Below are 12298 nucleotides of genomic sequence, written 5' to 3' on the forward strand. Positions count from 1 at the left end.
GCATTTAAAACTTGTTCTCCACCCTAATTAGATTGTGAGCATTATGTGGGACTGGGTAACCAGTAAGGGAGATTGGAGGTGGAGGAGGTGTGGGCAGAGAGCTGGCACTGAGACAGGGGAGGGAGATAGAGCGGGCAGGGAGGGAGCAGTTGGGCGCCACACTGCAGTGAGCTGTACTAATCTGCTGGTCTGCTGGTGTGAGTGTGCCTGAGCTGAGTCGTCTCAGGCTTATAAACAATAGGATTTGGAGGTCCAAACCAGAGACATGGAGCAGAATGAGGAGCCTGGAGAGAAGCAGCAGGGTCAGACAGCTTGGGACCACCATATCGCTTGATGAGCTGTGGAGAAAGTGGGTGAAAGGGATTACAACAGCAGCCTCAAGGGAAATGCCCTCAAATTAGGGGTCTCTCCCCATCGTGTCCCACGGTGGGTTTTGTCCAAATCAGGAGATAACTGATTTTGGGAGGGAGGAATCCTCACCCCTCCCACCCACCAGCCCCCAAACCACCAACCATTGCCCAGAGTAGGGTTATTATTATTATTAATAATAATAATGGTACTTGTTAAGTGCTTACTATGTGCCAGGCACAGAACTAAGCTCTGGGGTGGATACAAGCAAATCAGGTTGGCTAGAGTCCCTGTTCCATGTTCTCATAGTTCCATGTTCCTGTCCCTGTTCCTGTTCTCATAGTCTCAATCCCCATTTTGCCAATGAGGTACCTGAGGCACAGAGAAGTGAAGTGACTTACCCAAGGTCATACATCAGACAAGTGGTGGAGCTGGGATTAGAACCCATGACTCTCTGACGCACAGGCCCATGCTCTACCCAGTACGCCTGAGGGTAGAGTATCTAATAGCCCAGACAGAATTCCTGAGGCCAAAAGCTTCCAAGGCCAGAGAGGGCCTGGACAGTTCTCTGGCCATGACCCCTGGGCTCCCTCCCACACCCAGCCTGGGGGAAAGAAGGTGGAGGGGAGGGACAGAGCAGAGGGTGACTGTCTCAGCCAGCAGGGTATTCAGGGCTCACGTGGCTGCAGCCAGGGGCAAGGATGGAAGACAAGATGGCCCCTCACCTGAATTGCAAGCAGCCTTTTTCTCATCTGAAACACAAAGAGAATAGAAGATCAGTCCTCCCCTGCCTGCTCTAAGGAGCTTCCCTGCCCTGGCACACCCCATCCCAAAACACTAGAGCAACACCTCATCTGTCCCTCTTCCTCCAGCCCGTGGGGGGCCTTAAGTTCATTCATTCATTTAATCATATTTTTTGAGCACTTACTGTGTGCAGCGCATTGTACTAAGTACTTGGAAAGTACAGTACAGCAAATAAAGAGAGACAGTGCCTGCCCACAATGGGCTCACAGTTTAATAATAATGATAGTGATGATGATGGCATTTTTTAGGCGCTTATTACTTGCTGAGCACAGTTCAAGTGCTGGGGTAGATACAAGGCAATCAGGTTATTCCACTGGGGCTCCCAGTCTTCATCCCCATTTTACAGATGAAAGAACTGAGGCACAGAGAAGTGAAGGGACTTGCCCAAGGTCACACAGCAGACAAGTGGCAGAGGTGGGATTAGCACCCACATCCTCTGACTCCCAAGCCCGGGCTCTTGCCACTAGGCCATGCTGCTTCTCAAGGTCTAGAGTGCGGGAGACAGACATCAATACAAGTAAACAGGCTTCAATATAAATAAATAGAATTATTAGAGATATACATATATGCAAAAGTGCTGTGGGGCAGGGAGAGGGGGGAAGAACAAAGGAAACAAGTCAGGGTAACGCAGAAGGGAGTGGGAGCTGAGGAAAAGTGGGGCTTAGTCTGGGAAGGCCTCCTGGAGAAGGTACACCTTTAGTAGGGCTTTGAAGGAGGGGAGAGTGATTGTTTGGCAGATTTGAATAGGGCGGGTGTTCCAGGCTAGAGGAAGGACATGGGCCAGTGGTCGGTGGTGAGGCAGAAGAGATTGAGGCACAGTAAGAAGGTTAGCACCAGATGAGCAAATGTGCGGTTGGGTTGTAGAAGGAGAGAAGGAAGGTGAGCTAAGAGGGGGCAAGGTGATGGAGAGCTTTAAAGCCAATAGTGAGGAATATTTGTTTGATATGGAGATGGATAGGCAACCACTGGAGATTTTTGAGGAGCAGGGGTGACATGCACTGCCCTGAATGTTTCTGTAGAAAGATAATCCAGGCAGTGGAGTGAAGTATAGACTGAAGTGGGGAGAGGCAGGAAGTTGAAACATCAGAAAGGAGACTGATGCGGTAATCTGGGCGGGATAGGATGAGTGATTGTGCTAATGTGGTAGCAGTTTGGATGGAGAGGAAATGGTAGATCTTGGTGATGCTGTGAAGGTGAGAGCGACAGAATTTGTGACAGATTGGTTATGTGGGGTGAATAAGAGAGTGGAGTCAAGGATGACATCAAGGTTATGGGCTCGTAAAATGGAAAGGATGGTTGTGCTATCTACAGTGATGGGAAAGTTCGGGAAAGGTCAGGGTTTGGGAGGGAAGATAAAGTTCCCCAGTCTTCCCCAGTCCACACCCTTTGGCACCCACCCCCATAGACCAAGCTCCTTTTCCCAGTCAGTCATCAGTATCTGCTGAGCAGCTGCTGTGTACACCCTCTTTTGGGTGCCAGGAGAGTGCAGTAAAAGTGAAAGTCACACAGTTCCTGCCCTCAGGCATTCACAGTGGAATGGGACTGAAGGGAAGACACAGACTGTACACTGACACATAAACACGCACACACACACACATGGAAAAGGAATGAGGGCATTGGTAATTCTGGTAATAAAAGTAAGCAAACATGAACATATAAATTAATGATTTGCTATGAATTCCTCTCCCTTTTCATATCTGAGGGGCCACAGCTCTCCTCACCTTCAAAGCCCTACCACAGTCACATCTTCTCCAAGAGGACTTCCCACTTTAAGCTCTTCTTTCCCCTATCCTCCCTTCCTGCTGAATCACTTATGCAATTCCAGCACTTGATATTCACCTCACCCTAACACTGGGTAATTTATTTTAATGTCTGCCTTCCCCTCTAGTCTGTAAGCTCCTCGTGGGCAGAGAAGGTATCCACCAACTCAATAGCATTGCATTCTACCAAGCACTTAGATCAGTGCCCAGCCTGTATTGTAAGTGCTCACTGAATACCATTGATTGAGTGGGAGGTGGCTGATGGAATAATAAGAACTGGGATAGGGGTATTACTTAGGGAAGGCCTCCAGTAGGGAATGACTTTTTGAGTGATTTGGAAGTGGGGAGAGCTGCAATCACAGAGAGCCAGTAGGACTAACCACCCCTTCAACTCACATCCCAAGAGGGCACAGTTGAAGCAGGATAAAGTCTTTCTACTCTTCAGTCTGAAAACCCCATTTCTTTTAGCTGAAACAGTGAAGACTTCATTCCCTGGAATCAGCACTTCCTCCTCGTTCGGGAAATATGAGAACTTCTTGATGGATACGCCCAAGCAGGACTGGATGGTGAAGAAGGTGACTGTACCAAAATTCTTACTTATCGAACAATTCCGGGAGGTGGAGGTGAACTGCCCGAAGCGGATGGGACCAGTCCCAAGGTGAATGAACTTCCTCTTAACGCCCCGATAAAGCCATGTGGTGCAGCTGATCTTAGGCAGGAGCTGCAGGGCCCTGGTCAAGTAGAAGTGGACGGCTTTATAGCGGAAATATTTCTTGTAGTAGTTCAGAGACCTCCCGTTGGTCCGCATGGCCAAGTTGAAGTGTGGATAAAAGCGGTTATCGGTGTACATCACGAGCGCTATGCCATACTTGTCCCTGAAGCCTGAAGGGAGGGGATACACCTTCTTTTTGATTTCTTTATACCACTTGTTCTGTGCTTTGGCCCAGGCGTATTGGAGGATTCGGTTGTTCTTCTTTTCATGCTGCAGGAGTCGGTGGGCTATGGAATCCATTTTGTTTTCGCATCCCTTATACTGGTCATCGAAAGCGTTGTACTCCATGGTCATCTTGATCCACTGGCCTTCCACCTGGACAGAGAGGATTATGAGATCAGCACCGGGGGAGGTCAGGGCAGGACCAGTGGGTGCCTAGCCTAGACCCTCCCTTCTAGGTCAGAGATGGAGAGGGGGCTGGGACCTGGGGGCTGGGCAAGGATGTCCAATCCACAGATGATCAATAGTTAGGGGCATTCAGAGGCCTGGGGAGGGGGAAGAACTTTATGGCAGCCAGAGGGTAGAAGGAATCAGAATCTGGGCTGGTCTAATGCAAATAAGACCAAAACCTGGGACTAGATAGAAAGGACACGTAAAGTGAATCAACCAGTCAAAGAATATCAAATCAACAAACTGTTCTACACATGAGTGCTGTGGTGGTTGAGGGACTTGAGAGGACTTCGTGGATGAGATGACTTTTCAGGAAGGACTGGAATTGGGGATGAATGTGGTTTAGTGGATTTGAGCAGAGATGGAGTTTGGGGGACAAGGGGACTGGGGTAGTAGGCGAGCACAACGTGTTGGAAATAAGTGAGGGACAGTAAGGAAGCTTGTGTGGGTGGAGAAAATAGCTCAGGTGTCAGGGAAAGGATGGAAAGCACAGGACAGGCAATATCGTTGGCCCCACGCTGGCCCACTCTGGACTCCCTTTCTGCCCACCACTATTCCTGGATCCCTGACATCTTTGGAGAATTCCTGAAGGTGGAGAGTAGGCTGACAGGGGCTGGTGCACCACATCTCTTGAGGGCAGTGCCCTGGATCCAGTCACAGTAGGAGCCAGGTTCAGGAGAACAGGGAGAACCACAGCTTTGGAAAGGTCATTCCGGGAGCAGTGATTTGTGGGGGGATCCTTTTGGGGAACACTGTGGCCTAGTGGAAAGAGCACAGGCCTGTGAGTCAGAGGATCAGGGTTCTAATTCTAGCTCAGCCAGTTGCTTGCTGTGTGACTTGGGGCAAGTCATTTCACTTTTTTATGCCTCAGTTTTTCCTTATCTATAAAATAAGAATTCAATGCCATTGTCCCTCCTACTTAGACTTTGAGTCCCACGTGGAACAAGTTAACTTGTTCCTTGACTTGATTAACTCTTATCTACCCCAGCACTTTCCCTCTCAGGATCACACCTAGAGAGATTCCAGTACTCTACCGGACTTAACTAAAGGAGGGAGAGTCAAGCAGAGACATATCCATGCCATCCGTAGCTTGGGCAGTGGCTAGTGAGTGGAAGGCAATCTGCTGCAAGTCAAAACTCACCTGTGCTGGGCAGCAGTGGCATGGGAGAGAGTCGAGGGTGGTGATTCGAGTTTACTCTGCGGAAGGAGGCAGTGATAAACCACTTCCATATTTTCACAAAGAAAGCTCTGTGGATACAATACCAGACTGATTGCAGATGGAAGTGGGGCATTCTAGGAGAGCTGTGTCCATGGTGTTGTTTTGGGTTGGAGGCGACATGATGGCATAAGACAAGACAAAACCCCAGCACTTAAAACAGTGCTTGACCCACAGTAAGCCCTTAATACTACCACTACAAATAATAATAGTTAACTTGACCAGAAACACCAGAACTTTAGTCCCTTTTCCTGTCTCAACATCCCTCTCTCCTCCCTTTATTCATTCATTCATTCAATTGTATTTATTGAGCACTTACTGTGTGCAGAGCACTGTACTAAGCACCTGGGAAGTACAAGTTGGCAACATATACAACCTTTACAGCACAGGTTCAGGATACCACCACTGGGAAATCTTCCCTGATTAAGCCAACTCACTCTCCAATTTGCCAAACAAAGCACATCTACTCCAAGAGGCTTTCCATGACAAAGCCCTCTTTTCCTCTTCCCACACTCCCTTCTGTGTCACCTTGACGTTCTCCTTTTTTTATCCCCCCTCCTAGCCCCACATCATCATCATCATCATCATCAATCATATTTATTGAGTGCTTACTATGTGCAGAGCACTGTACTAAGCGCTTGGGAAGTACAAATTGGCAACACATAGAGACAGTCCCTACCCAACAGTGGGCTCACAGTCTAAAAGGGGGAGACAGAGACCAAACATACTAACAAAATAAAATAAATAGAATAGATATGTACAAATAAATTAAATAAATAAATAGAGTAAAAAAATATGTACAAACATATATACATATATACAGGTGCTGTGGGGAAGGGAGGGAGGTAAGATGGGGGGATGGAGAGGGGGATGAGGGGGAGAGGAAGGAAGGGGCTCAGTCTGGGAAGGCCTCCTGGAGGAGGTGAGCTCTCAGCAGGGCCTTGAAGGGAGGAAGAGAGCTAGCTTGGCGGAAGGGCAGAGGGAGGGCATTCCAGGCCCAGGGGATGACGTGGGCCGGGGGTCAATGGCGGGACAGACGAGAGCGAGGTACGGTGAGGAGATCAGCGGTGGAGGAGCGGAGGGTGCGGACTGGGCTGTAGAAGGAGAGAAGGGAGGTGAGGTAGGAGGGGGCGAGGGGATGGAGAGCCTTGAAGCCCAGGGTGAGGAGTTTCTGCCTGATGCGCAGATTGATTGGTAGCCACTGGAGATTTTTGAGGAGGGGAGTGATATGCCCAGAGCGTTTCTGGACAAAGATAATCCGGGCAGCAGCATGAAGTATGGATTGAAGTGGAGAGAGACACGAGGATGGGAGATCAGAGAGAAGGCTGATGCAGTAGTCCAGACGGGATAAGATGAGAGCTTGAATGAGCAGGGTAGCGGTTGGGATGGAGAGGAAAGGGCGGATCTTGGCAATGTTGTGGAGCTGAGACCGGCAGGTTTTGGTCACGGCCTGGATGTGAGGGGTGAATGAGAGAGCGGAGTCGAGGATGACACCAAGGTTGTGGGCTTGTGAGACGGGAAGGATGGTAGTGCCGTCAACAGAGATGGGAAAGTCAGGGAGAGGGCAAGGTTTGGGAGGGAAGACAAGGAGTTCAGTCTTCGACATGTTGAGCTTTAGGTGGCGGGTAGACATCCAAATGGAGATGTCCTGAAGGCAGGAGGAGATGCGAGCCTGGAGAGAGGGGGAAAGAGCAGGGGCAGAGATGTAGATCTGGGTGTCATCAGCGTAGAGATGATAGTTGAAGCCGTGGGAGCGAATGAGGTCACCAAGGGAGTGCGTGTAGATTGAGAACAGAAGGGGACCAAGCACTGAACCTTGGGGAACCCCCACAGTGAGAGAATGGGAGGGGGAGGAGGAGCCTGCAAAAGAGACTGAGAAAGAACGACCGGAGAGGTAAGAGGAGAATCAGGAGAGGACGGAGTCTGTGAAGCCAAGGTCAGATAGCGTGTTGAGAAGAAGGGGGTGGTCCACTGTGTCAAAGGCAGCTGAGAGGTCGAGGAGGATTAGGACAGAGTAGGAGCTGTTGGATTTGGCAAGCAGGAGGTCATTGGTGACCTTTGAGAGGGCAGTATCCGTGGAATGTAGGGGACGGAAGCCAGACTGGAGGGGGTCAAGGAGAGAGTTGTTATTGAGGAATTCTAGGCAGCGAGTGTAGACAACTCGTTCAAGGAGTTTGGAAAGGAATGGTAGGAGTGATATGGGACGATAACTAGAAGGTGAGGTGGGGTCAAGAGAGGGTTTTTTTAGGATGGGAGAGACATGGGCATGTTTGAAGGCAGAGGGGAAGGAACCAGTGGAGAGTGAGCGGTTGAAGATGGAAGTTAAGGAGGGGAGAAGGGATGGAGCGAGAGATTTAATGAGATGAGAGGGAATGGGGTCAGAAGCACAGGTGGCTGGAGTAGCACTTGAGAGGAGGGAGGAGAGCTCCTCTGAGGACACTGCTGGGAAGGATGGGAGAGCAGCAGAGAGTGTTGAGAGCCAGGGGGATGGAGAAAGGGGGGAAGAGACTTTGAGGAGGTCGGACCTGATGGATTTCATTTTGTTAATGAAGTAGGAGGCCACATCATTGGGGGTGAGGGAAGGAGGAGGGGGAGGAACCGGGGGCCTGAGAAGGGAGTTGAGTGTACGGAAGAGCTGGCGGGGGTGATGGGCTTGGGTGTCAATAAGGGAGGAGAAATAGTTTTGTCTGGCAGAAGAGAGGGCTGAGTTAAGGCAGGAAAGGATAAACTTGAAGTGAACGAGGTTGGCATGGTGTTTAGACTTCCGCCAGCGGCGTTCGGCAGCTCGAGCATAAGAGCGAAGGAGGCGGACAGTGGCAGTGATCCAGGGCTGTGGGTTAGTGGTGCGAGAGCGGCGAAGGGAAAGGGGAGCGAGTGAGTCTAGCTGAGTAGAAAGGGTAGAGTTGAGAGCAGTAATCTGATCATCAAGACTGGGTAGAGAGGAGAGGGCGGCGAGGTGGGGTGTGAGGCGCTCCGAAAGATGGGTAGGGTCCAGAGAGCGGAGATCTCTGTGAGGGAGTAATACGGATTTACAGGGGAAAGGAGTGTGAGTGAGGAGGCAGGTGAGAAGATTATGATCAGAGAGAGGGATTTCAGAGTTGGTGAGGGTGGACACAGTGCAGCGGTAGGAGATGTGAGGTCGAGGGTATGACCAAGTTGGTGAGTGGGTGAGGTGGGGTGGAGGAAGAGGTTGGCAGCGTCAAGGAGAGATAGAAGGCGGGCAGCAGAGGAGTCGTTAGGGATATCCATGTGGATATTGAAGTCTCCGAGGATCAGAGTGGGCATGGAGAAGGAGAGAAGGAAGGAGAGGAAGGGGTCAAAGTCGTTAAAGAAGTTGGAAGTGGGGCCCGGAGGGCGGTAGATGACCGCTACAAGAATCTGGAGGGGGTGGTAGAGGCGAATAATGTGGGTTTCAAAGGAAGGGAAGGAAAGGGAAGGGGAAGGAGGGATAGTGCGAAAGCGACATTGGGGGGCGAGAAGGAAACCGACACCTCCTCCTTTTCCGGTGAGTCTGGGGGAATGGAAGAAGAAGAGGCCTGCACTGCAGAGAGCAGCAGAAGAGACCGTGTCGTCTGGAGACAGCCAAGTTTTAGTTAGGGCGAGAAGGAGTAGAGAGCTGGAAAGGAATAGGTCCAGGATGAAAGGGATCTTACTTAAAATGGAGCGGGGGTTCCAAAGGCCACACTTGGCAGCAGCTGTCGAGGGAGGGGAGGGAGGGGGAAGGGTGCGAGGGGTGGGGAGGGTTTGGATTGGGATGAGTTTGTGGGGGCCTGGGCGGGGAGAGTGGGAAGGGGGGTGGCGATGGGAGAGGAGAACTGGGATGGGGTGGGGGCGGGGAGAAGGGGAGGGAGGGGGCCGGGAGGGAGGAGCAGAGGGCCGGTGCTGGTACAGAGGAATCCTTGGTAGGGGGTGAGGGGGAGTGGGCTTGGTGGGGGAGAGGGAGGGAAAAAGCTGGGTGGGAGAGGGGAAGGGGAAGGTGAGGAATGGGAATGGCAGTTGGGAGCAAGGGAACTGAAAGTTCATGGTGAGGTCAGCAGGGCAAGTGACAGTACGGTGGGAGGTTAACAATTGAAATGCAGAAGCAATAAAACAGTAGCAATGATATAAGTAGGCGATGGCATCACAGGGTGTAGTTAAACAATCAGTGTGCTATGGCAATAATAAAATTGGCAGATAATGATGTCACATCACTTATGCACATATCTGTAATTTGTTTATTTCAGTTCATTCATTCATTCAATCATATTTATTGAGTGCTTACTGTGTGCAGAGCACTGTACTAAGCACTTGGAAAGTATAGTTCAGCAATAAAGAGAGACGATCCCTGCCCACACTGGGCTTATGGTTTAGAAGCAAGGAGACAGACAACAAAACAAGGAAACATTCATCAATATAAATAAATAGAATTATAGATATACACACCTCAAAACATGTCTGTCTCCCCCTATAGACTGTAAGCTCAATGTGGGCAGGAAATGTGTCTGTTTATTGTTGGACTGTACTCTCCCAATCACTTAGTACAGTGTTCTGCAACTTCTAGACTGTGAGCCTGTTGTTGGGTAGGGACCATCTCTATACGTTGCCAACTTGTACTTCCCAAGCGCTTAGTACAGTGCTCTGTACTAAGGAAGGAATCAGAAGGGCACACAGTAGGTGCTCAATAAATATGATTGAATGAATGAATGAATAAGTGCTCAATAAATGATTGAATGACTCCCTGACTTTCACCTCCACCCAAAGCTCCCCCAAGCCCCCAGCCCCATTTGTCCTAGCCCCAAGAGCACCAGGACATTGCATCTCAGGAACTGGTGTGACCTTGGGCAAGTCACTTTACTTCCTCTGCACCTAAGTTAACTCATCTGAAAAGTGGGGATTAAGACTGTGAGCCCCATGTGGGTCATGAACTGATTAGCTTGTACCTACCCAGCACTTAATACAGTACCTGGCACATACTAAGTACCTACTAAATACTAAGAAAATAAAAAGAAAAAAGAAACATCTTTTAGTGACTGTTGGTGCAGGAAGATGGGGGAAGGTGAGTACCTGAGGCGTTTGCAGCAGGATCTGGACCCAGAGGACAGTGATTGTGGCCACATGAGGCAGCCCCATCTCCCAACTTTGTGGTGACCTGCAAGGAAATGCATGAAGACAATGGAAGTGTGGGGGTTTTTTGGGTGGAGGGGATGAGGAGAAGAAGGGAAGGGTCCCCTGGCTTCATAGTCTGGGTTCTGCCCCCAGTCCTGGGAGACTCCTAGTCAGATTCTCCCCTCCTGGGCCCCCATCCCAAAGACTGGGGCCGAATCCTGCTCCCTACGGCCTCTCATAACACACACCCTTCCTCAAGGACAGGATGGGCCACCCACAGGGTGGGGGCTAGGAGAACACTCTCAGTTTATGCTCCCTTCCTCTCTCCTAATGGGCACAGCCTCGACTCCCCTTCAAAGCCCCAACCCACTGGGCTCGGGCTCTTCAACCATGTGCCCCGGTGGCCTAAAGGATAAGGCACTGGCCTCCTAAGCCAGGGATTGTGGGTTCGAGTTCCACCCGGGGTGAACTGGCTTTCTTTTCCCTTCTAGACTGTGAGCCCACTGTTGAGTAGGGACTGTCTCTATATGTTGCCAACTTGTACTTCCCAAGCACTTAGTACAGTGCTCTGCACACAGTAAGTGCTCAATAAATACAATTGATTGATTGATTGATTCGGGAACACTAGAATCAGGGTCTGGACTCGGCCCTGCCCATGCCCAAGAGAGACCCCCACTTCCCAGGGGCAGAAAGCATCCCCTACTCCCCCAACCAACCTGCTTCCCCAGCTCCCTGTCTGACGGGCAGCGAAGACTCTGGGCTGGATGTTGTGGTCCTGTGAACTGCAGTCAGGGACCTAGTTGCAGTTTTATGAGGAGGTGGTGAGGGAGAAAACCACATTTTCATGAGGGGGGTTGGAGTGGGGGAAAACCACATTTCTACTTTTGAGGGAAAGAAGAGAGTGGGAAGCAAGGTCAGAGCGGGGAGCTCTTCAGCAGCTTCCTCCCCGGGGTGCCTTTTTTATGGTATTTACTAAGCACTTACTATGTGCCAGGCACTTTTCTAACCACTGGGGTAGATACAAGCTAATCAGGTTGGACACAGTCCATGTTCCTGTCACTTGTCAGAATTAGCTGCTGGGTAACTCATGAGCTCACAGATCAGAGAGTTGGAAATGGAATCACAAACTTGGGTAAAAGATAATCAAAGCAGGTTTATTAAGATTACAGTACAAGGAATTGTGAGATATGATCTGCAGAGGGCAAAGCGACTCCTAGACTAATTAGCAATAAGTACACTGGTCAGCATAGTACCCCACTTCTAGGGGCTGGTAAAACTGGGAAGGAAACACCTTTCAAAGTTACCCCAGACAGGCTTCCTTTCATGTCCCCCCACACCCCCGGCCTCCAAACAGACTACCTCTCAAACCATCCCAAATGGGCTACCTTTCACAATCACCCAGGGTTCCCTTCAAACCACTCCAACACAGTTTACCTTTCACAATCACCCACGGCGGGGTGGGAGTCGGGGTATCAAATTCCTAGAATACTCACTCAATTTCAGTGAGGAGGTCCAATTGATCTCTTGGTGCCACACAAGACCCGACAAACTGGGTGTCCCTGACTTCTACAGTCATCTTCAACTGCTAGGTCTCCAATGGCTTCTTCCTCACTGCCTTCAAATATGATCATGTCTCCCTTATCCTAAAACAACCCTTCCTTGGTTGTTGTTGTTTCTGCCCCATCTTCCTCCTACCATTCCTCTCCAAACTCCTTGACTGAGTTGTCTATACCCGCTCTATCAAATTCCTCTGCTCTAATTCTCTCCTTGACTCCCTCCAGTTTGGCTTCCGTCTCCTTCACTCCACAGAAACTACTTTCTCAAAGGTCACCAGTTATCTCCTTCTTGCCAAATCCAATGGCTTCTACTCTATCCTAATCGTCGACCACTCCCTTCTCTTGGATACATTATCCAATCTTGGCT

At 50.1% G+C, this 12298-nt stretch overlaps 1 protein-coding gene and 1 non-coding gene across 2 annotated transcripts; one reads left to right on the forward strand and one right to left on the reverse strand.

Annotated features, from left to right (window-relative positions):
- Positions 1-303: 303 nt before the first annotated feature.
- On the reverse strand, positions 304-10399 carry LOC119947259 (T-cell ecto-ADP-ribosyltransferase 2-like). The gene is made up of 4 exons (XM_038768876.1): positions 10334-10399; positions 3498-3999; positions 1074-1100; positions 304-338 (listed from the first exon to the last, which is right to left on the reverse strand). The coding sequence occupies exons 1-4, from the start codon at positions 10397-10399 to the stop codon at positions 304-306; spliced, it is 630 nt and encodes a 209-aa protein (XP_038624804.1).
- Positions 10400-10769: 370 nt separating this feature from the next.
- Positions 10770-10842, forward strand: TRNAR-CCU. Its single transcript has one exon. It is a non-coding gene; the product is annotated as a tRNA-Arg (tRNA).
- Positions 10843-12298: the final 1456 nt, after the last annotated feature.

This window comes from Tachyglossus aculeatus, chromosome 2 (assembly GCF_015852505.1).
Source record: "Tachyglossus aculeatus isolate mTacAcu1 chromosome 2, mTacAcu1.pri, whole genome shotgun sequence".
In the NCBI taxonomy this organism is placed as follows: Eukaryota; Metazoa; Chordata; class Mammalia; order Monotremata; family Tachyglossidae; genus Tachyglossus; species Tachyglossus aculeatus.

Coding starts and splice junctions, on each gene's coding strand:
- LOC119947259 (XM_038768876.1), bottom strand. CDS start 10,399: ATGGGGCTGCCTCATGTGGCCACAATCACTGTCCTCTGGGTCCAGATC. Junction 1,101..3,497: donor TTCGATAAGTAAGAATTTTG/GTACAGTCACCT, acceptor TTTGTGTTTCAG/ATGAGAAAAAGGCTGCTTGC. Junction 339..1,073: donor AAAGGCTGCTTGCAATTCAG/GTGAGGGGCCAT, acceptor CTTTCTCCACAG/CTCATCAAGCGATATGGTGG.